Raw genomic sequence first — 22007 nt, forward strand, 5'->3', positions numbered from 1 at the left:
GACGGCCACAGATTCCCCATCAGTGATCTGTACTGTGCTGGAGCTTCCAGGCATGGTGAAAGAAATGATAGAAACAGAATAGAACATGGCTTTTGTGCACACAAATGATTGTTAGGAAACATTTGCATAATAATCAGTATGGCATTCTGCTGTTGAAACTTAATTTTATTGCTTGGAATTGAATTATTTCTGTGTTTTAAACAGCAATAAAAAATGCTTTGTACTACGGTGGTACCTCTACTTGTGGATGTGAACCCTTCCGGGGTGCCATTTGCACCCCGAAAAGTCTGTAAGTAGAGCGCCGCTTGTGCGTGTGACGCAATAGAGCGCTCCTGCGCAGAGTGTGCATGCGTGAAGCACGCAGAACGCTTCTGGGTTTGCCATGTTCGCAACCCGAAAATCCACAACATGAACCTAATGCAACTAGAGGTATGACTGTACTTCAGACTGCTTAGTGTCATGTAAAAGAACCTCCATTTATTCTGTTTGACATTCTCTCTATCCATCCCTTGATTGCTAAACGTAAATTAAACATTGTAAAAAAGAAATCAAGGCTCCTAGTCATACTATCTCCTAGCTTGAAATAAATTCATTCTTTCTCTGAATTTATTTTCTTTATGTTCATACAAATCAAGATTCTGGAGTCTTATCAACTGAGCATTTGCATAATAAAATAATTGCTATGTATGTTGTGACTTTACATTTATAATACTGAGCTGTGGAATTCTACACTTATCCCGATCCTCCCCTCCTCTTCCCTAATTGCAAACTTAACGTAATGCAGAATTGCATGTCTTACCTTGGTGCATTTTATCCTTAAGTCTGGATACTTCAGATATGCAATGCAATTGTATGATGGGAGTGTTTCCTGAAATTAGCAGGGCCTGGCTGACCATTGACAGTGACATTTTTATGTGGCAGTACGAAGATGGGTATGTAAGATAAATAATTTAGGAGGTTTTGGGGTATGGTAATCTCAATATTGGTTAATAAGAAGAAAAGGCTTGTGTAAGTAACAGATTGCTGCTCTTAACAATTTCATTCATTGTTTGATAAATTAAGTACTCAATGTTTTCATGTAACCATTTCTGTTCATTGCAGCGGAGACCTCGCTTATTTTGATGGCCTTAGTGAAACCATCCTTGCTGTGGGACTGGTGAAACCAAAAGCAGGTAATAATAGGCTGTGGACAAAATACACTTGGGGAAAAATCATTTTATCTTTATCCTGAGAACAAGCTTTCATTTGCCTGCTTTGTTGGTGTCTGTTCTGTATTAGAAACTGTCTTACATACTGGGCCTTTTGAATGTTATCATGCAGTGCACCTAATTACCCCAAAGATAAATGTTGCATAAATATACCTTCTATTTTTGAGGTTTCATTGCTGGAATTATTGTAGGATTGGGAAAATAGCAGTTAAAAGACATGAAATGATATTTCCTGACTGACAGGAATTAGTGCATATACCTCTTCACTCTCCTAGATCTTGATTATGACAAGTAGCATGTTATTTAGAGGTGGTTTCCCCTCCTTATATTGACAAGTCGCCTTCTGCTTTCTTTACGCACAGGAGTCTTTCAACCACATATACGGCACCTGCTCGTTTTGGCTACTCCTGTGGATATAGTCATTCTAGGACTAAGCTACGCAACCTTGCAAGGAGGTAATTGTGTATTCACATGCTTGCTTTCATGAAGAGATAGGGAAAGAAATTTGGAGGAACTTGCTGCTACCAGCTGGTGACTGTTTAATGCAACTGGCTCCTCTTTGATTCAGCTCGCTACCTTACCAACACAAGTGCCTGGCTAGACACAACCAACTTGATCGTTGGTGGAGCTGAGGGAATGAGGCGGTGGTAGAATGAAATAATGGCCGATTAAGCTTTTAGAGGCCCCACCTGAACTATACATATAAAACAGTATCATGCCACTTTAAAGTATCATGCAAAATGTAATTTGTTAAGGAAGCTGAGAGTTATGAGACCCCTATTCCTCTCACAGAGCTGCAGTTTCCAGAGTGTTTCTCAATCAAGCCGTCTTCCCAGGGAACTCTGGGAAATGTAGTCCTGTGAATGGAATAGGGATCTTTTAGTGCAGGCTTCCTCAACCTCGGCCTTCCAGATGTTTTTGTGACTACAATTCCCATCATCCCTGACCACTGGTCCTGCTAGCTAGGGATCATGGGAGTTGTAGGGCCAAAAAACATCTGGAGGGCTGAGGTTGAGGAAGCCTGTTCTAGCAACTCTCAGGACCTTTCACAAAATGCAGTTCCCAACATGCCTTGGAGGAAACTATGACTGTTTAAAGTGGTATGTTACAGCTTTAAACGCTTAGTGTAGATGAGGCCCGAGAGTAAATAAGTTTTACGTTGAGATAAGTCTTCGTGTTAAAACACACATACATGCTCAAGATAACGTGTTTTTAGAAAATTTACTATTTTGTTGTATCTGGAGTATATACTTTTAATAGCATAAATAGGGGGGGAAATTGGCATTGTGAATTAAGCATGTTTGATTACTGAGGAGAAATGAAATTTTAACTCTTAAGAACTGTGTTTTTCAACATAAGATAATTTTGGCTCAATCTTATTTATTCTGAGGATTTAGGATTGGCGCCTTAGTAGCAAACCTATTAACTTTTAGAAAATAACACTTAAGAGTTCATGATATACAAACTCAATGTTATTTCTTGAAATCATTTTAGTTGAAGTAGTCAACAAATAAAATAACATATATATATATTTAATCAGGTTCTGGATCCCTCAATGATAGCATGTCTGGTGGAATGCAGCTTCTTCCAGACCCGCTCTACTCACTGCCTACCGATAACACCTATCTGCTGACAATAACTTCTTCTGAAAATGGACGTATCTTCTTGGCTGGCAAAGATGGTTGTTTGTATGAAATTGCTTACCAGGCAAGTGAAATCTGCTAGAGATGGATACTGGGGGATGGATGGAAAGTACATTGCTTTTGATGCCTCACTTCTTCCTCTTCTATATTGCTTCATTTATTTGAAAGAGAGTAGTGAGTTTCTTAGAGCATAAATGTTAGCCTGGAACTCCTGCTAACTTAATAAATATTCTTGTTCATTGCAAAGAATGTACTGAATCTGAGTCATCTTCAATGATCTTCAGAATCCTAGCAAAGAACCATCTGATGCTTAAGTATTTTTGTTACAGTGACAGACAATAACTCAATACTGTTGAGTTTATTCTATGGCCTGCATCAAAGAGGCCACAAACTGGCTAGTTCTCAAAAGACCAAGCTTCCTTCTTGAATTCTGCCAGCAATCAAAAGGTCAAGTCTCATACCTGCTTCATCAACACACATGTGCTTAGAGCTGGCACATCAACACATGTGCTAGTGAATCTGATGTAATATTATGCTGGCTTACTCTGTGGTATAAAGCAGATTTACTGCTGTCCTTATGTAAGATTAGGGTCCAGTCAAAGTGAGAGAAAAATATGGAGTAATAAACTCTTGAGGTTTTGGAACTTTTAAAATGGAACTTTATAAAATGACTTCTCTTTCGAAGTACAGACTGCTGGTGCTGGAGGAGAGCACACTGTTCATCTGCAATGATCTGGGGACCAGGACTAGTTAGGCTGCATAATAATGTTGAGAATTCATTGATAACTAGATGGGTCAAGTAAAGTATTCTATGGGTTTGCATAATAATCTAATTCTAGTGTTGTTGTTGTTGTTGTTTTTGTAGGCTGAGGCTGGCTGGTTTAGCCAGCGTTGTAGGAAGATCAATCATTCAAAGAGCACCCTTTCTTTCCTTGTTCCATCATTGCTCCAGTTCACATTCTCAGAAGATGGTAAGTGATGTAAAATCCATGTTTAAAATACCAATATTAAAACCCAGATGTATTTGTGTTTGATAATACGTTACAAATGTCTGGCACCTCTGGCTCACTTAAATGTTTCATTTATGTAAATGAATTAATAGGTTGATTGCTTTCTTTCAAGATTCGTGCTACTAAATTACTGCTAAAGCAGTTTAACCAATTCAAATACAATACAAACATGCTATTAAGACACTTGGGTAATTCGGCTAGTCTTAAGTTTGAAATTTGTTATTTGAAGTGCTTAGGTAAGAAAAAAAATCTTTTGATCGTCCACTGATATCTTCTGGACATTATGAATGAAGGTCTCTATTTCTCAATACCAAATGTTGACAGACTTTAAGCAGTTGATTCTGGGTTTCTATTTTCAAATTGCAGATCCCATTGTTCAAATTGCCATTGACAACTCCCGAAACATCTTATACACACGCTCTGAAAAAGGTGTGATACAGGTATGCCTTTTGATACATTCTGTTTCCCCTTATTCACAAATTTAGGTTCACATCAATGCTAACTTCATCACATTGATGGGAATTTACCGTATAACACAGTTCTAATCCAGCCTTTCAAAAACATTTTTCAGCGGGTAGTTGCCTACCATTGTCTGTACTTTGCGCACTTATTCTTTGTCCCACCTGCCCAACATAAAGTTATCCTCTTCCTTTTAGCTGTCAGTCCTGTGCCTGCTGATAGCAACTTTCATACAGGATTGTTTCCTGTTCACTATGCAAATGTACTACAAGTTCCTTCGCTCTGCATCCTTTCACCTCCCCTGTTTGTTTTTATGGCTTTGCACTCCAAGCTTATTCCAACATCCCACCTGCATTCAATAAAAGAAGATTCTCTTGTGTTTCTGTCCAATGAACTACTCACCTTGGAATGCAGTGCAGCTGCCATCTTTCATTTCAGAACTAACTTGCCTCCTGACGTATTTGCGGTAGGCATTGCAAAAGAGAATAATGTTAAGTGAATTCATAGTAAACCCACTAAAAGCAATATAATTAAATTGCAGGTTTATGATTTAGGTCCAGATGGTCAAGGGATGGTGAGGGTTGCTTCTGTTTCTCAGAATGCTATTGTGGCTGCAGCTGGAAAGATTGCCAGGTAAAATATCTACATTAAGGTATTATGCTTGGGGAGCTGACTTTAATCTCTTATTATTAGATCATTTTGTTTACATGGTAAAAAGATCTTGCATGTACACAAGCTGATATCTTGGTTTTCTTTTAGGACAATAGACCGTTCTGTGTTTAAGCCTATTGTTCAGATAGCAGTGATTGAAAATTCTGAATCCATTGATTGCCAGTTATTGGCAATCACTCATGCAGGTAAGAATTCAGTATCCTTTTCTATAACGCTAAGTACCGTGTCTATGCCCTGGTTCAAAAACTTACTGGGTGGCAAGCCTGCTCACATGATGAATGAGCAGGTAAATGTCCCTCCCCTCTGTTATATATAACATAACGTCAGGAACATAATGTGCTACATAAGGCAGGCACTGCATGTGGTGGCCTCTATGTAGAATAGCTTGATTCATGCAATCATTTCTGGTGCATGGTAGAAGGGAGGCATGGATAACCTGTTGGTGGGGAAGTGGGTAGTATCACAACCCAGTTAGTATCTCCACCCAGTCTAGAATCTGAACTGACCTCGAGAGTAGAGTGCCTGCAAACTGGAAGAAACTAACTAGCAACCGGGTACTGAAAGGAAGAATCGAGGCAAAGAAGGGAGCCAATAGGGTATAGGATCACTGAATCATAGTATCCTAGCAATCCTAAAGGGATCAAGAAACAGTGGGTGAAGAGGAATTAAAATGTGCGGATCAGTTAGAAATAACCAGGCTTCTATTATCATTCATACCATTGCCTTTAAATGGGGGAAATGAAGCAGTCTGTGTTGTTGCTGTTCAATAGTTCCGTATCTGAACAGAATACTTCAGACTCATTAATGCCATGATCCAAAACTGTTAACTGGAAGCAAGCCCCATTCAACTTGATGGGACTAATTTTGAAGTAGACACAGTTCTTTTCAGGGGGTATTGAAGGTTATGCAGTACAGCACTTCTTTTTTGTTGTTAAAAAGTGTGGCACTTACTGTAACAACTTCATGGTTTCTAGAAAAAAAGCGCTGAGTAGACAGGTATGGGATTGTACTGCAACCCTTTTATGAAATACGTTTATACTGTTAATGGAGTATCTTGTGCTTTTTTCTTAGGTGTACGGATGTATTTTAGTACATGTCCATTCAAGCATCCTTTTTCTCGTCCTTCAACATTAACGTTGGTTCACATCCGCCTGCCTCCAGGATTTTCTGCTGCTTCTAATGTGGAAAAGCCATCAAAGGTGCACCAAGCTCTTTATAGCAAAGGTAATTTCTGGAGCTGAGTTTTTATCATTAATTTAAGAGTTCTTTGTCCAGTTTAGGCTATTTTGTCCTATAGAAAGTGATGAATCATAAGATTCGATTTTAGGTTTCATCATTTCTTAATAAATTATTATTATATTTTCAGGGGTTCTGCTAATGGCTGCTTCAGAAAATGAGGATAATGATATATTGTGGTGTGTTAATCATGATTCTTTTCCTTTCCAAAAGCCAATGATGGAAACACAGGTAATTCTTTATATTTTGCTAGGCTATTTTGAAAATAATAGCTGTTGTGAGAGATGATAGTTTTGTCTACCTAGATTTCTTTCACCTCTCTCTTCATAAATCTGTGTAAGAGTTCAAAAGTTTCCTACTTCTGATACTTCCCCTTTTGACACCTTTCTGCTTCTTATTGCAAGGCCATATCACAAGTTGTGACCAGCTTTTCACATTTCTGATACTGAGTTAAAATTATTATTGGGGGGGGGGATGCAGTCATAGATTTAATTGCCTGGTGGGAAGTACATCCTGATTCAGGGACATGGGTGGCGCTGTGATCTAAACCACTGAGCCTCTTGGGCTTGCCGATCGGAAGGTTGGCAGTTTGAATCCCCACAACGAAGTGAGCTCCTGTTGCTCTGTCCCAGCTCCTGCCAACCTAGCAGTTCGAAAGCACGTCTAAGTGCAAGTAGATAAATAGGTACCGCTGTGGCGGGAAGGTAAACAGTGTTTCTGTGTGCTCTGGTTTCTGTCACGGTGTTCCGTTGCACCCGAAGCAGTTTAGTCCTGCTGGCCACATGACCCAGAAAGCTGTCTGTGGACAAACACCGACTCCCTCAGCCTGAAAGCGAGATGAGCACCACAACCCCATAGTCGCCTTTGACTGGACTTAACCGTCCAGAGGACCTTTAGCTTACCTTTATATTTTTACATCCTCATTTAGCTTTGGTACAATAATATTGCAGATGCTGTGAAGGATAGAATTATAATTGGCAGCTGGAAAGATAGGGGGACATCTAGCTTCCTCAGCTGCAGGCAGAGGTTCAATGGAAATTGTTATAGCTGAAGCATATGATTGGAAAGCAAGTTACTCTTCTATACTTTTTTTTACTCTTTACTTTCTTATTTCAGACAAAGACACATGTGGATGGACATTCTTGGGCTCTTTCTGCAATAGATGATCACAAAGCTCAGAAGATAGTAACACCTTTGAATAAAGATCTAATTCCTATAACTGACTATCCTGTAGTTGTACAACAGCATATGCTACCGCCAAAGAAATTTGTTCTCCTTTCGGCACAGGTTTGTAGTGCAACTGCTTGCTTAAAATAAAATAAAAATAGAGAAAGAGGAGGAAGATGAAACAGAACCTCAGATGACATTTTCAGAAGCTCTTAATCTCTGTTTAGAAATGAATTTGATCTCTTACATCCTAGTGTGGTGTTTTTTTTTATTCTTGTCTGAAATCATTCTGGCGTCCTACCACTTGGTTGTATCCCATGTTGTCGGGTCAGCTGACAGTAAGGCTTTCATCAGTAAAAGGAAGAGAGAAACACCTTTGGCCATTTATCCCACACCCCACTTCTGAAATCTGCTCAGAAGTAATGGGGAACCTTCCAGAGTATATTGGGGATGTGGAGGAACTTTAGGAAGGAATCTCTTAAAATTGCCTCTCTTCTTACACTGACTGAAGCAGTACCATCAGATGGTGACACAGCGGATATAACCCACTGGCTTTGCAAACTACCTTTTCTGGGAAGGAATTGGGGGAAAGTACCGTATTGGCCTGAATATAAGCCTCACTTTCCCCCCAAATTCTGACCGTGAAAAGTGTGGCTTATATTTGTGACCTTACGGTATGCAGCCAGGAGCACAGGGCAAACAAGGCCAGGAGTGTAGCGAAGCGGCACTCACCTTGCGTGCAGCCCCCCATCATTTCCCCCAAGACTGGGAAGCGAGAGAGCGAGGAAAAGGAAAGGCCGCTGGCAACGCAGCCCGGCTCCCCCCTCTCTATATTTGGGTATTTTCTCTCCCCCCCCCTCCAATTTTAAAGGTGCGGCTTATATTCGGGTGCGGCTTATATTCGGGCCAGTACGGTAACTTCATATGTGTACATACATAATCTGGATTAATTGTCTACTCAGGCTTGTAGAATGTGAGACTCTTAAGATTAGGGCCATGGGTTGGGCAAAAAGATTCCTGAATTGCAGGGGGTTAGACTAGAGGACCCTTGGTGTCCCTTCCAACTCTACGCTTCTATGACTCTATACTGACGTATTATTCTTTCTTACTCCAGTAATTTATTCCTTTGAAGCGTCTTTGTTAGAGCCTTTTAATGTATATGTGTTAATCATAATTGTTAAAACATGGAACATTTTATGACTTTCATGTAGATGCAAAATAAAATTTTCTTAATATGCTGGCTCTACAAGGACGTGGGTGGCGCTGTGGGTAAAAACCTCAGCGCCTAGGGCTTGCCGATCATCAGGTTGGCGGTTCGAATCCCCGCGGTGGGGTGCGCTCCCGTCGTTCGGTCCCAGCGCCTGCCAACCTAGCCGTTCGAAAGCACTCCCGGGTACAAGTAGATAAATAGGGACCGCTTACTGGCGGGAAGGTAAACGGCATTTCCGTGTGCGGCTCTGGCTCGCCAGAGCAGCGATGTCACGCTGGCCACGTGACCCGGAAGTGTCTGCAGACAGCGCTGGCTCCCGGCCTATAGAGTGAGATGAGCGCACAACCCTAGAGTCTGTCAAGACTGGCCCGTACGGGCAGGGGTACCTTTACCTTTACCTTTACATGATAGAGAATTCAGACGTGAGAGGACTGTACTTAATTTCTAAAAGTGAGAAGATCAAGCTTGAGCCCTGCCCTCCAGTCCTGTATGTAGCACAAGTGGCTATGTTTATTACCTGGTTATGAAAAGGTTTGAGGTACAGCTCTGATATCTTGAGGTTGTTTCAAATATCTCTGAAACTAGGCTCTACCTCAAGTAAAGGCATGGGAGAAGATTCCTCCCCCCCCCCCAAGCCCTTTACTGTAGCTTAAATATTGTTATTTGTTGTATATTATAGCTGCTTGGGAACATTACAGGTTCAAACCTTGGCCAAGGACTTTCTGGACAGCCTGGAGCAGGCATCTCCAAACTTGACCCTCCAGGTGTTTTGGGACTATAACTCCCATCATCCCTAGCTAACAGGACCAGTGATCAGGGATGATGGGAATTGTAGTCCCAAAACATCTGGAGGGCCGAATTTGGGGGTGCCTGGCCTGGAGCATGCCACGTCTTTACGAACCGTTCTCCATTTTTGTAAAATATAATTATTAATGACTTTCCTTATAGGGCTGTCATAAAGATGAACAAGGTGTAAGAAGTGTAAATTATTTTGGCCAATAAAAATGCTATGGAAATCACCATTAAATAAATAAAAAACGTTCTGTTTTTCTTTAGGGGAGTTTTATGTTTCATAAACTCAGACCAGTTGATCAGCTGCGACATCTTTTTGTGTGCAATGCAGGAGGTGATGGAGAAGAGATTGAAAGATTTTTCAAACTGCACCCGGTGAGAATTTAACTTTTCCTTACTGTATTAGGCCAAAGATAGAACTAGGGGTTCAACATGCTACCTCTAGCAGTGGGGAGCTCATAAGCAGGTTATGATAGTGATAGTGATCCCTTGCTGGTTATATAAGAAACTGGGGGGGGGGGGAGCCTCTGAGACTCAATTTAGGTGTCTCTCAGTGGCTAATAAGGGACGCGGGTGGCGCTGTGGGTTAAACCTAGGACTTGCCGATCAGAAGGTCGGCGGTTTGAATCCCTGCGACGGGGTGAGCTCCCGTTGCTTGGTCCATGCTCCTGCCAACCTAGCAGTTCGAAAGCACGTCAAGTGCAAGTAGATAAATAGGTATCGCTCCGGCGGGAAGGTAAACGGTGTTTCCGTGCGCTGCTCTGGTTTGCCAGAAGCGGCTTAGTCATGCTGGCCACATGCCCCAGAGGCTGTACACCGGCTCCCTCGGCCAATGCCCCAGAGGCTGTACACCGGCTCCCTCGGCCAATAAAGCGAGATGAGCACCACAACCCCAGAGTCGGCCACGCCTGGACCTAATGGTCAGGGATCCCTTTACCAGTGGTTAATAGTTAGCCTCCATTATGTGTTTGTTTGTTTGTTTGTTTGTTTGTTTGTTTGTTTGTTTTGACACTGTCTTGATTAGTGGCCATCACCCTATTTTATCTTAATAGATTCTGTAAGTGTGTTATTAATTGTGTTGGACAAGTAAGGCGGTTCAGCATACTCCTCCACTATAGTGATGACTTCTAGTTATATACCTAACATCTGGTAGCCACACCATGTTTCTGGCTGCAATTATTTACACCCTTATATGGGCTCCATTAGAGGGACGCGGGTGGCACTGTGGGTAAAACCTCAGTGCCTAGGGCTTGCCGATCGCATGGTCGGCGGTTCGAATCCCTGCAGCAGGGTGAGCTCCCGTCTTCGGTCCCAGCTCCTGCCCACCTAGCAGTTCGAAAGCACCCTTAAGTGCAAGTAGATAAATAGGTACCGCTTTATAGCGGGAAGGTAAACGGTGTTTCCGTGTGCTACACTGGTGCAGGCTCGCCAGAGCGGCTTCGTCATGCTGGCCACGTGACCCGGAAGTGTCTACGGACCGTGCTGGCCCCCAGCCTCTTAAGTGAGATGGGCGCACAACCCTAGAGTCGAACACGACTGACCCGTACGGGCAGGGGTAGCTTTATCTTTTATGGGCCCCATTGGTGTCAGTAGGACTTCCTTCTAAATAGACAAGTTACCCTTTAGTACCCTTGCTCCTCATTTCATTAAAACTGCACCAAGATTGTTCTGTCATTTTTACTGATATTTTTTAATGATGGTTCTTACAGGAAGAGCAGGCTTGTGCTACTTGCCTAATACTTGCCTGTTCTTCTGCTGCTTGTGATAGAGAAGTATCTGTTTGGGCCACTCGAGCATTTTTCAGGTAAAATTATTCATATCTGCATTATGCCAAGAGATTATACTTTAAATATCTATGGTATCCCAGTAGTAAATGGGTTGTGCTGGACTCTGGTTGGAACATACGAACTGTTAAAACTAAGCATTGCATAAAGTTTCATTGTGGAATAGCTGATTCCTGTTTCTCAGTAACTATAGTGCTAGGTTTCATTTTGTCATTATAGATTTAAGATATGATCATGCCTCTCTGTACCTCACTCTTGAGAAAAATAGTTTAGGGAAAGCAGCATCTAAGTTCTAATTTGTGTTGAAATTACCTTTTTCATATTTAATTAGTAGGCACACAGTGGCTTTGTTTAATAAAACAAGTCAACTTCAAACCATGGTTTATGAAACTGACTTGCTTTAATAAAACATAGCTAAGGTTAGCCACATGGGACGCGGGTCTCGCTGTGGGTTAAACCACAGAGCCTAGGACTTGCTGATTAGAATGTTGGCGGTTTGAATCCCTGCGACGGGGTGAGCTCCCGTTGCTCGGTTCCTGCTCCTGCCCACCTAGCAGTTTGAAAGCACATCAAAGTGCAAGTACATAAATAGGTATCGCTCCGGCGGGAAGGTAAACGGCATTTCCGTGCGCTGCTCTGGTTCACCAGAAGCGGCTTAGTCATGCTGGCCACATGACTTGGAAGCTGTACACCTTCTCCCTCGGCCAGTAAAGCGAGATGAACGCCGCAACCCCAGAGTCTGTCACAACTGGACCTAACGGTCAGGGGTCCCTTTACCTTTTAAGGTTAGCCACAGAGGCCCAATCTGCATGTCACATTAAACTGTAGGTAAAAACAAACTTTTGTTTAGCGTGAACCCACAGAATGCTAATGCACACTGCTGAAAAGTTCTTGCTCCACTTCTGCTGCTGTCCGACTGTAAAACAAAGTCAGGGTCCAGGGGTGCCAACTTGAATGAAATATTGTGGGGCCCAGGTAAGCCCTGCCCTGCATGATTGATCACATGACACAGTGCACATGCACCATTTTAATGGCAATGCCCATCAACTTTGTGGAGGCCAAAGCCCTCATGGCCCCTAGGAGTTGGCTCCTATGTCAAGGTCTGATTTGTTGTGACACCCAAAGCCAACCTAATGGTTTGTGAATGATAACCAAGATTTGTTCATGGCTTACTGCATGTGGTTTCTTTGAGGGAAGCAAACCGCAGACCCTAGTTCAGATGTCATGAACATCAAGGCTCTGGCTTGTTTCCTGAGGGCACAGCAGCATGTGGAATGGGGCTAGGGCTTTTCAGCAGGGTTATTATGGCAGGAGCTAAAAGTTTCAAGGGGTTTGCTATCAGCATTCACCAGCTGATCTACACATGGGGATCTCCCTAATACAGCCAATCCTAGCAGGGCTTGATTGAGCGCTGCTTGCCAAAGAGCACTTGAAAGCACACTTTAAACTTCCAGTTGTTCCTTTGCTGCCACCCTTTTGTCCTGTTTCACACCTGATGGTTAGCTGTGGGGCAGGTGGGCATGGTTAAGGAAAAACTGTTTTGGCAGTCCTAATTTGTCCCTTAAAGGACGCAGGTGGCGCTGTGGGTTAAACCACAGAGCCTAGGGCTTGCCGATCAGAAGGTCGCCGGTTCAAATCCCCACAATGGGGTGAACTCCCGTTGCTCAGTTCCTGCTCCTGCCAACCTAGCAGTTCAGAAGCACATCAAAGTGCAAGCAGATAAATAGGTACCGCTCCAGCGGGAAGGTAAACGGCGTTTTCTGGTTCGCCAGAAGCGGCTTAGTCATGCTGGCCACATTACCCGGAAGCTGTACGCTAGTTCCCTCGGCCAGTAAAGCAAGGTGAGCGCCACAACCCCAGAGTCTGCCATGACTGGACCGCAATTGTCCTAATTACCTTACTAATTTGGCCCATGGGCCAGAGGGTCCCCTTGACACACCATTATAGGGTTTAGACATAACATTAAACAGTGGGCAAGCTATTTTTTACATACGCTTCACAATTCAGCCACCTAAAGAAGTATTTATTGACTGTTTGACTGCTTAAAAATAACCTGAGAACTGACTGCAGCATTGATACAGTTGTTTTAATTTTGTAAATCTCAGATATGGTGGTGAAACACAGATGCGATTTCCATCCACCCTGCCGCCTCCAAGTAATGTTGGGTACGCACTGGGATCTCCTGTTCCACCTGGTAAGCAGCAAATATAGTCAGTACTTTTAGGCAAGAGGGTTTTTTTTTTACCTTTTATTTTGCAAAAACATTCCATCCACTTGCACCCACTCGTGTAGCTTTAGTAGTCATTCACTACTGTCGAGTTCATGATTCAGAAGTGCATTTATACTTATGGTACAAATGCCCTTCCCATGCTGAAAGAAGAGGAAATTGACAGTACTTTGAACTGTTTTAGTACACAGATCAATTTAGCAACATAAATCTCCTCCGTATTTTATATCTACAATATGTGAGCGTTGAAATAGTGATAACAATAAATGAAGATTGGGGGGGGGGGCTAATTTTCTTTTTCTTTCACCCTTTCCCGTGTGCGATGCAAAGATATGCCCGTCCCTCTAAATTCTTTCAATATGTCTTGAACTGTAATCCATCTCTGCCAGTGACATCTCATAGCAAACTGTGGGTGGCAGACAATTACTGAATAATGGTTCCCTGGCTTTATATTGTAATCTCTTAAAGCTGTGCTCTGATTATTACTTTTTAAAAATTGTTTTTATTAAAGATTTTCTTGGGTTACAAAAGTACATACAGCATCTCTTCTTTCAGTTCATAGAATACTTTCTACAGATCATTCATATTTTGTGTGAGACACGTTATGGACAGTATAAAGTTGGGGGAGGGAAGAAGGGGGGTAGTAAACTGTCCTTCTACATAGGGTATGCATGAGGGTTTTGTGTTAGCATCATGTGCGTCTGTTCTATTTCTGTTCATTTATTGGTTTTTGTGGGTGCTGAGATAGACATGGGGGGGGTATGGTGTGGATGGTTGCCTATAGTTGACTGCAATGAGTTTTGTTTGTGTGCTTGAGGGGGCTGTTGGATCAATTTGTATGCTATTGGTAGGTTCCTGTTGTCTTGTTAGGCTATGTATTGTTGCTTTATGGTTGCTTTATAGTATGCATTGCTCTTCTTATATTAGGTTCTCCTATGTCTGCTAGTAGCCCCTACCCTAATCCAAGCTTTTTGGCAACACCAGCCCAAGGTATTTCCTTTTAATTATTTAAATATATTTCTCTAGTCCTTATAATCTTGCTTCTGTCTTTTTTTAAAAATTGAGTTTATGTTCCAGGTTTGCATCCTCCAACCATGTCAACTCCAGTGTTCACTTCAAGCAGTCACATGTCTCAACCCAGTGCTTCTCTTAGTGGCATAATGTGCCCCGAGATAGTGTTTTCTGGAAAGCACAATGGTATCTGCATATATTTCTCTCGGATCATAGGGTAAGTTATTTATGGAAAGGTGGGAAGACATGTTGTTATAACCTGACAAAATGAAGTTTCTCTTAGCTGTGGTTGGTGGAAACAACCAACTTCAAATGGTGTTGGTATGTTTCCACTAAATATGGATAAGATTAATCATAGTTTAGGGTTTCACAGCACACTAAGCTGTGGTTAAGCTTAAAAGGGAAGCAGAAGCTTCCAGTGTCATCATATGCTGATCACATTAAATTTCAAAATTGTATTTTATTGCTTTCCAGAAACATTTGGGATGGAAGTATAGTTGTGGAGAGAGTTTTCAAGAGTGGCAATCGAGAAGTTGTAGCTGTAAGTACTGATGAGTATTAATGGCTGTTTTGGAATCTTATATGAAGTTTCTAAGGGTAGTTGGTAGTTTGGGGGTTAATACTGGTGTTGATGTCTATATATGAAGGAAATCAACTCGGTGACTATTGGTCAGTGTGCCATCACAAAGCACCACACTGCATAAGAACCGTATTATTATTTTCTTCATTTCAGGAAGATGGATTTAGAAGGGAAGGACATGTTTGTCCCTGTAATCATTGGGTTTAATAGGTTTGGCTGGAACTTTGTACCAGCATAAATCAGCGGTGGTGACTGTAACCTTTGATCTTCTTTGATAACAGTGGGTGCCAGATCCAAACACATCACTTCACTGTTGTGCCATTCTTAGTATAGGTGTATTCAGAGCTTGAGGGTGGGAGGGGAGTAATATATGCATAGTAAATGCAAGCCTTTAAACTCAAATGCTGATGATAATAAAGATCAGGGGTCGGCAACCTAAGGCCCATGGGCCACAAGCGGCCCATGGGGGTCTAACCGGCCCATGGACCCCCGCTGCCCACTCGGTCGGCTTCCATGCGCTGCGCTAAACTGGCGTGGAGCAGAATGGGGACCGCCTTCCGCGATGCTGGCCAGCTTCCCACTGGCTACAGGAAGCTCCTGCAGCCAGTGGGAAGCTGCGCATGCCTCCTCCGCGCCAGAAATAGCGGTTGTGCATGTGTGCGTGCGCGCACTCCAGCCCACCACGGTGTCTGCAGGACCGTGAACAGACCCAAGCCACAAAAACTTTGCCGGCCCCTGATAAAGATGAATAGCAAGTTTCACCTTTGAATTCTACTCCTCACCCAAATTCTCTTCAGATAGAAAAACAGCTTGTCATATAGAAGGGTTCAGCCATCCCTCGTCCAAAAATATTAGTAGCTTAATTTTGCAGAATCAAGTGATAGGTTTTCCACTTCAAGGTGGTGGTGGGGGTTGCAAGTTTGAATTCTCCCTCTTGGTGATCTCAAAACAAAAACCCATTACTACAAAACCCAATTTTTGGGAAAAGGACAGGTTTGAAGGTTAATCGCTTGATTCTTCACAATGTGTAAGCTTAGAAAAGCAGTTATTTGTGTAAACATAGATCTGGATTCTGTTTACCTGCTGTCAGGTGTGTTTCTCTGGAGGTTCTGGGATAGGGCAGTCTTGATGACTGGGAAGTGTAACTAGTAACTAGGCAAGGCTGGTATCAGGAAGTTACACCATAAAGGGAGATTCAGGCCCCAACACCATCACTCCTTGGTTATCACAGCAAAGAGCTTTCTCAGCTTGTCCAGAGCTGCACAGCATTGGTTCAGCAGCAACTAAAAGGTTTGCCTTTTTCTCCTCCCCATCTCCCTCGTAAGGACTGGCTTCCTCTGCAGTTTTCTTTTCATGCACAGGGGAAAGGAGAAACTTGTGGTCTTCCCTTCTTCCCCTGTCTGACTCCAGCTCAAAAGGTTTTGCAAAGCAACATTTCCTAACAGTGACTTTTCCTGGTTACCGGAGGATGCACTTCCTAGTCATCTACCCAGAAACCTCCAAGAACAGAAATTTAGAATAATTTAAAATTGGTTAGTTTCAAATAGGTTCATTTCAGTTAACCTCTTTCTTGTTTAGGTTGAAAGCAGTGTTCCACCACAAGTGTTAGAAACTGTACTACAAGAATTAAAAGGGCTGCAGGAATTTTTGGATAGGAATTCACAATTTGCAGCAATAGGATCCCTTAGAAATCCCAGGTAAGATTAAGGGTGTTGAGGAAAACAAGCATTGGTGGTTGACAGTTGTGTTGTACAGATAACTGGTATGAAAGTTTGAGTTGTTCCCTTAGAAAACATGTGTATCTCCAGTATTTATGGATGGATATTTGTGGTCTTTATAGCAGATATATTATCCAACTTGATAGGTCTCTATAGCAGCTTACAAAATACAGCTTAGGCCAGTTTTCAGCCACAGTTTAATCAGAAACCACAAATGAGGACTTTGGGGGACCAAAAAGGGACTGTGCATTAACCTGCCAATCCTCAGGCCGTAGGTACTAAACTGACTTACGCCAGACTCCTGGTCTAGAATAGCTTCCTAATAACTCCCAGAACACTTTAATTTAGGGCTCACAGCCCTATGGGAGACTCAAGGTCAGCAAATACAAAGTAGAACTTGTTTGCCCTACCTGTCTCTAAGTCTTCTTATTAGAGGGCCTTTCCCTGACAAAATTAAGATAACCAGACTTAAGGTGCTTTGAAGGATGCTTAAAAGGGTGGTGAATCTGAGTTTACTGTTAACATATTAAACAGCTTCTGCTATCTAAACCAGTTTTTACTACTGTATATTTCGCATGTGACGGCCCCAACACACCATACCCTATTTATACACTGTATACGTTTTCCCCTTGTTTTTCATGAAAAAGCTTTGCCACCTCAGCTAACCTGCAGCAGCGATTACTCGGATTCATGCGGTCCGATGGTGGAAGTTCTCAGCAACTGCAGCAAGAGCTCCAGAGAAAGTTTCATGGTAGATAAATAGCTCTTTTTTATTTTCTCTCTTCTTTAGCATGTATCTTTGAAGAAAAATACATGGGGACAATTTCTTTCTAGCTTTAATAGTAAACAGTGAATATTTTGAGACTGTTTGAAAGAGAGAGGCTAGAAATAGAAATAGCAACTTGAAAGAGAAGTTACTGAATTACAACTCATTACTAAACTAAAAACTATGGAGAGACCTGATCTGAAGAGAGATATGGGATTCATGTCCCATTATACACACTAAAGCTAAATTTGGTCATCTATCCCTTTAAAAATCCCTTGCCCTTCCCTGTGGAACCAACTGCCATAACAGTCATCAACAGTTAGAAGGGTGAAGCAACCTCTGCTTCAGAGTATCTAACGAAGTGTGTATTACACACGAAAGCTCATCCTTTGAAAGCTTATATTTAGTTGATCTTCAAGGTGCCACTGGAATTATTAAAAAATATTTTTTTCATCTTTCATCTTGTTATTTACTATGACTTCATTACCATATTAGGGATCGCTTAAACCTGGTGAATCCTACCTAGCAGAGAAGTGTTAGAATTGGGTAAGCCAACGATCCCTTCATGCCACATAGTTCTTTGTTTCTAGTGCTTGAAAACATTTTGTGAAAGCATCTGTTACTTGACACATTCACCCTTGTGTGTGTGACATGTTCAGGGGATAGAAATAAGTTATAATTTAGCAGTGTCCGTTTCACTTTTACAGCGGAGGCACAATTAACAGAGAAGGCCTCCCTTCAAGGCATCCAGCAACTTGTTCGGAAAACCTGCCAGGCTTTGGCACTGTGGAAGCTTCTTTGTGAGCATCAGTTCAACATTGTGGTGGGTGAACTTCAGAAGGTATGTGCCACAACACTCCTTGCTTCTTCTTTTATTTTTAAATCATTTTTATTGATTTTCCAATTAAAAACATCCAATTAATATATCCAATCACAATACTCCAATTAAAAAAAAACTAAAATAAGAAAGACCAAATTATAGTCCAAATTATAGTTATTAATTTTTCAGAGCTCCCCACAGTCTGGATCTCTGAAGCATATCTCCACATCTCAGTCCTGCCTCTCGTTGTTGCCATATTTTCCACATCTCGATTTTGACGCTTTGTAATTCTCCGTCCCCGAGTCCACGATTCTCAGTCATGTCAAACATCATGTACTTTCATCCATCGAATACAGCTTTGTTAGTATATATTTTTCCAACTGTCTTTTTATCAGCACAGCTTCCTCTGACTCCATTCCAATCCGAGATGTTGTCCAAGTCTGTTACCTTTAATGGCGCAGCAACTCCCAATCATTAATTAAGTTTAATGGCGCAGCAACTCCCAATCATTAATTGTCCAAACCTTCCTTTTGAGCTTTATTGAACCAGTACCTTCCAAGCTAAATTGTTAGGCAAAACTGTTTGCAATATTACAATGGAGATAAACTATTCCACAAATATTTGGCGATCGATCAGCCTTTGATCACTCCTTGCTTCTTGACCTGGAAGACATAGGAGTTTTATTGTTCAAAGCAGAACATTGGGATCTTCTGGACAATAGGTATCACTTAGTGATTTTGCAGTCTTTTAAATATTTCAGAGTGCCTCACTATTTTAAAGGGCAACCTGCAAAGTACCAAAATCATTTTTAATTATGATGCAAGTTCTTATATTGGTTTATTAAAACAGAGTTTCACGCTGATGTAGAGGGTGGTTTGCAGGTTGTGCCCTTCTCTGCTGACATTATCAAAGTTATTTTAATCTTATGCATATTTTTAAAAAAGATAATGTGTGCTGTAAATTATGCTGTCCTTGATGGTTTGTTGTAATGTAAATGCAGCAGGATTTCTCTCTTACAAAATTTAAACAAGAAAAAAGCATTTACAGTAAAAATTGGGGATGTGCTTTTTCCATAGGAGCTTCAGGAACACCTGAAGGTGACTACTTTCAGAGACTTGGTAATTAGAGATAGAGAGCTAACTGGAGCCCTTATTGCATCCCTCATCAACTGTTACATCAGAGACCATGCTGCTGTTGATGGGATTAGTTCACATTTACAAGACATCTGTCCACTGCTCTACAGCACAGATGATGCTATCTGTTCCAAGGTATGGTATAGTAACCAATATGAGAAGAAGTAAGGGTGTAGGGGTTTTGTGTGTGTGTGCATTAGCATGCTATTTCTGCATCTAGTGAGGGCAATATAATATGAGAATTGCATTCTGTCATGCTGTGCTCAGAATAATATGCATATAGAAGTGTTAAAATTTATCAGTTGTCACTGGAAAATATTTAATATTAAACTACTGCGATCATTTTAAGAAAATAATTGAAAGATGAGTGTTACGATCTGTAGAAGGATAAGGAGACAGCTTAGCACAAGCGTAATTTCCTAGACAAAAAATATCACTTCTGGCCAGGAAGTAGAATAATTCATTGACTTCGTTAAGTGTGATGGATGCTTCAACCTCAATCTCAGTAAATCAACACACAGTGCAAAGCTGCTATAGGCCTTGGCTTCCCACTGAATGTTCAGTGTGTGCAGTTCAAATGAAGAATGCAGACTTTGATCTATGCTTGTGTCTTACTAGGCAAATGAACTACTTCAGCGGTCCCGACAAGTTCAGAACAAATCTGAAAAAGAGAAGATGCTAAGGGAGTCATTGAAAGAATATCAACAGATTAGCACACAGGTAGATCTCGCCAATGTCTGTGCACAGTATAGGCAAGGTGAGTTACAAGCATCACTGAACTTTTAACTTTATGAATATAGTGTTGTTTCCAGTGTTAAGTCATCCTCAGAGTAGACCCAGTGGGTGGTATTCAGCTAGGTTTTACTCAGAGTAGACCCACTGAAAGTAATGGACCTAGCTTAGTTCTTTAATTTCAGTGGGTGTACTCTGAGTATAACTTAGTTGAATCCCACCCATTGAAAGAAAGGGACATGATTTAGGAGGATAATTTCAGTGGGTCTACTGATCTCTCTGCAGACCAACTGCTACAGGAATATCAGTATTAAACAGTATAGGAAGTGATGCACATACATCACAGTTAGAAAAAAATGCAATACAACACTAAAGAACACATATTTTTCCCTATCTGCTGCCACCCAGTGGCCCAGAACGCTGATGTGCTTTCTGCGCTGTTCACCAGGAGACAGGCTCTTCTGAAGAAAGACTGGCTGGGTCCTTGCAACTGGAGGCACCTTCCCACGTCTTCTCTGAAACTATTCTTTCTTCTGCCTCTGCAGTGAACAGATGCAGGTCTCCTGCTTTTTGCAGAACAGATTTTTTAAAATAAGAGGAAGAGATAGGAACCACGGAGCGAGAGTGTGCTCCTGCTGCCAACTTTGGCTACTCCAAACCAACCTGATGTCTGCGTTTCACCCTCTTCCACTCCTTAACTCCTGTCTCTTTCCTGGAAGAATGAAGTTGCAAGCAGGGTAACTGTGACTTGTGTTTGGTTTCATGGCCAGACACCATTTCCTCCTCGACCTTCAAATAAAATTCAGATTCCCTGTAATTTTTATGTTTGTGTGCATCAGGCATATTTTATCATTTGAGAAATCTGATATCATATGTGTAACACTTAATATGTGAATTGAGGGTTTCAGAAACTAATCACACAGTACTCGTGATTTTGTATGTGTTCGAATTTCAGTGGTACCTCGGGTTACATAGACTTCAGGTTACAGACGCTTCAGGTCACAGACTTCGCTAACCCAGAAATAGTACCTTGGGTTAAGAACTTTGCTTCAGGATGAGAACAGAAATCGTGCTCCAGTGGCATGGCAGCCCCATTAGCTAAAGTGGTGCTTCAGGTTAAGAACAGTTTCAGGTTAAGAACGGACCTCCAGAACAAATTAAGTACTTAACCCGAGGTACCACTGTATACTGCCCTTGCATAAAATACTGAAACATTGAGGAAACCTAGTTTTCCGGGGCTTCACAGAGGGACATAGTTTTCAGAATGTGGGTAGATACACAGCTGCCCCTGCAGCCCACAGCATCAGATAATTAGAATTAGGACTTCACATTTTCTAATTTGAAATAGGTTGTTTTCATATTGTCAATTTCTGTAGTATTATGTTCACTCTTATCTCTGTTAATGTATTTTTCTTTTCTTTTTAATCTCAAGTACGTTTCTATGAGGGTGTGGTAGAACTTTCTCTCATGGCTGCAGAGAAGAAAGATCCCCAAGGTCTTGGACTCCATTATTACAAAAATGGAGAACCAGAGGAAGATGTTGTTGGATGTCAGGCTTTCCAGGAAAGGCAAGTTTGGGGATACAATTGAAATTTTCTTCAGGGCAGAGAATGAATGAATGAATGAATGAATGAATGAATGAATCTTTATTTGCGTCAGCCATCGGCCATAGCAATAAAACAACAATATGATACACAAAAAATAAAAATAAAAAGTCAATTATATAAAATACATTTTAGGTTTCGAATCAACAGTCAAGCAGTGGATCTTATTCTAATTGCCCCAGCTAAAAACCTTGCAGCCTTTGCTGTCACTTGCTCATCTTGATCTGCCAAGAGA

At 41.6% G+C, this 22007-nt stretch overlaps 1 protein-coding gene across 2 annotated transcripts in view; it reads left to right on the forward strand.

Annotated features, from left to right (window-relative positions):
- NUP155 (nucleoporin 155) overlaps positions 1-22007 on the forward strand; it is a 37134-nt gene that overhangs the window by 5261 nt on the left and 9866 nt on the right. For both annotated transcript variants that reach the window (XR_014502778.1, XM_083402650.1), the window contains exons 3-25: positions 836-932; positions 1102-1172; positions 1571-1663; positions 2749-2915; positions 3717-3822; positions 4228-4301; positions 4862-4953; positions 5080-5177; positions 6064-6216; positions 6359-6459; positions 7345-7515; positions 9662-9772; positions 11107-11201; positions 13287-13375; positions 14336-14398; positions 14486-14636; positions 14894-14960; positions 16578-16696; positions 17365-17468; positions 18191-18324; positions 19380-19571; positions 20055-20193; positions 21601-21736. Coding sequence is in view for 1 of the 2 variants with exons in the window: in XM_083402650.1 (XP_083258776.1) it covers positions 836-932; positions 1102-1172; positions 1571-1663; positions 2749-2915; positions 3717-3822; positions 4228-4301; positions 4862-4953; positions 5080-5177; positions 6064-6216; positions 6359-6459; positions 7345-7515; positions 9662-9772; positions 11107-11201; positions 13287-13375; positions 14336-14398; positions 14486-14636; positions 14894-14960; positions 16578-16696; positions 17365-17468; positions 18191-18324; positions 19380-19571; positions 20055-20193; positions 21601-21736 (2623 nt within the window). In the remaining variant the exon portion in view is untranslated. The remainder of the gene's footprint in view (positions 1-835; positions 933-1101; positions 1173-1570; positions 1664-2748; positions 2916-3716; positions 3823-4227; positions 4302-4861; positions 4954-5079; positions 5178-6063; positions 6217-6358; positions 6460-7344; positions 7516-9661; positions 9773-11106; positions 11202-13286; positions 13376-14335; positions 14399-14485; positions 14637-14893; positions 14961-16577; positions 16697-17364; positions 17469-18190; positions 18325-19379; positions 19572-20054; positions 20194-21600; positions 21737-22007) is intronic.

Source organism: Podarcis tiliguerta (assembly GCF_965153285.1).
Source record: "Podarcis tiliguerta genome assembly, chromosome: 11".
NCBI classification, from domain to species: domain Eukaryota; kingdom Metazoa; phylum Chordata; class Lepidosauria; order Squamata; family Lacertidae; genus Podarcis; species Podarcis tiliguerta.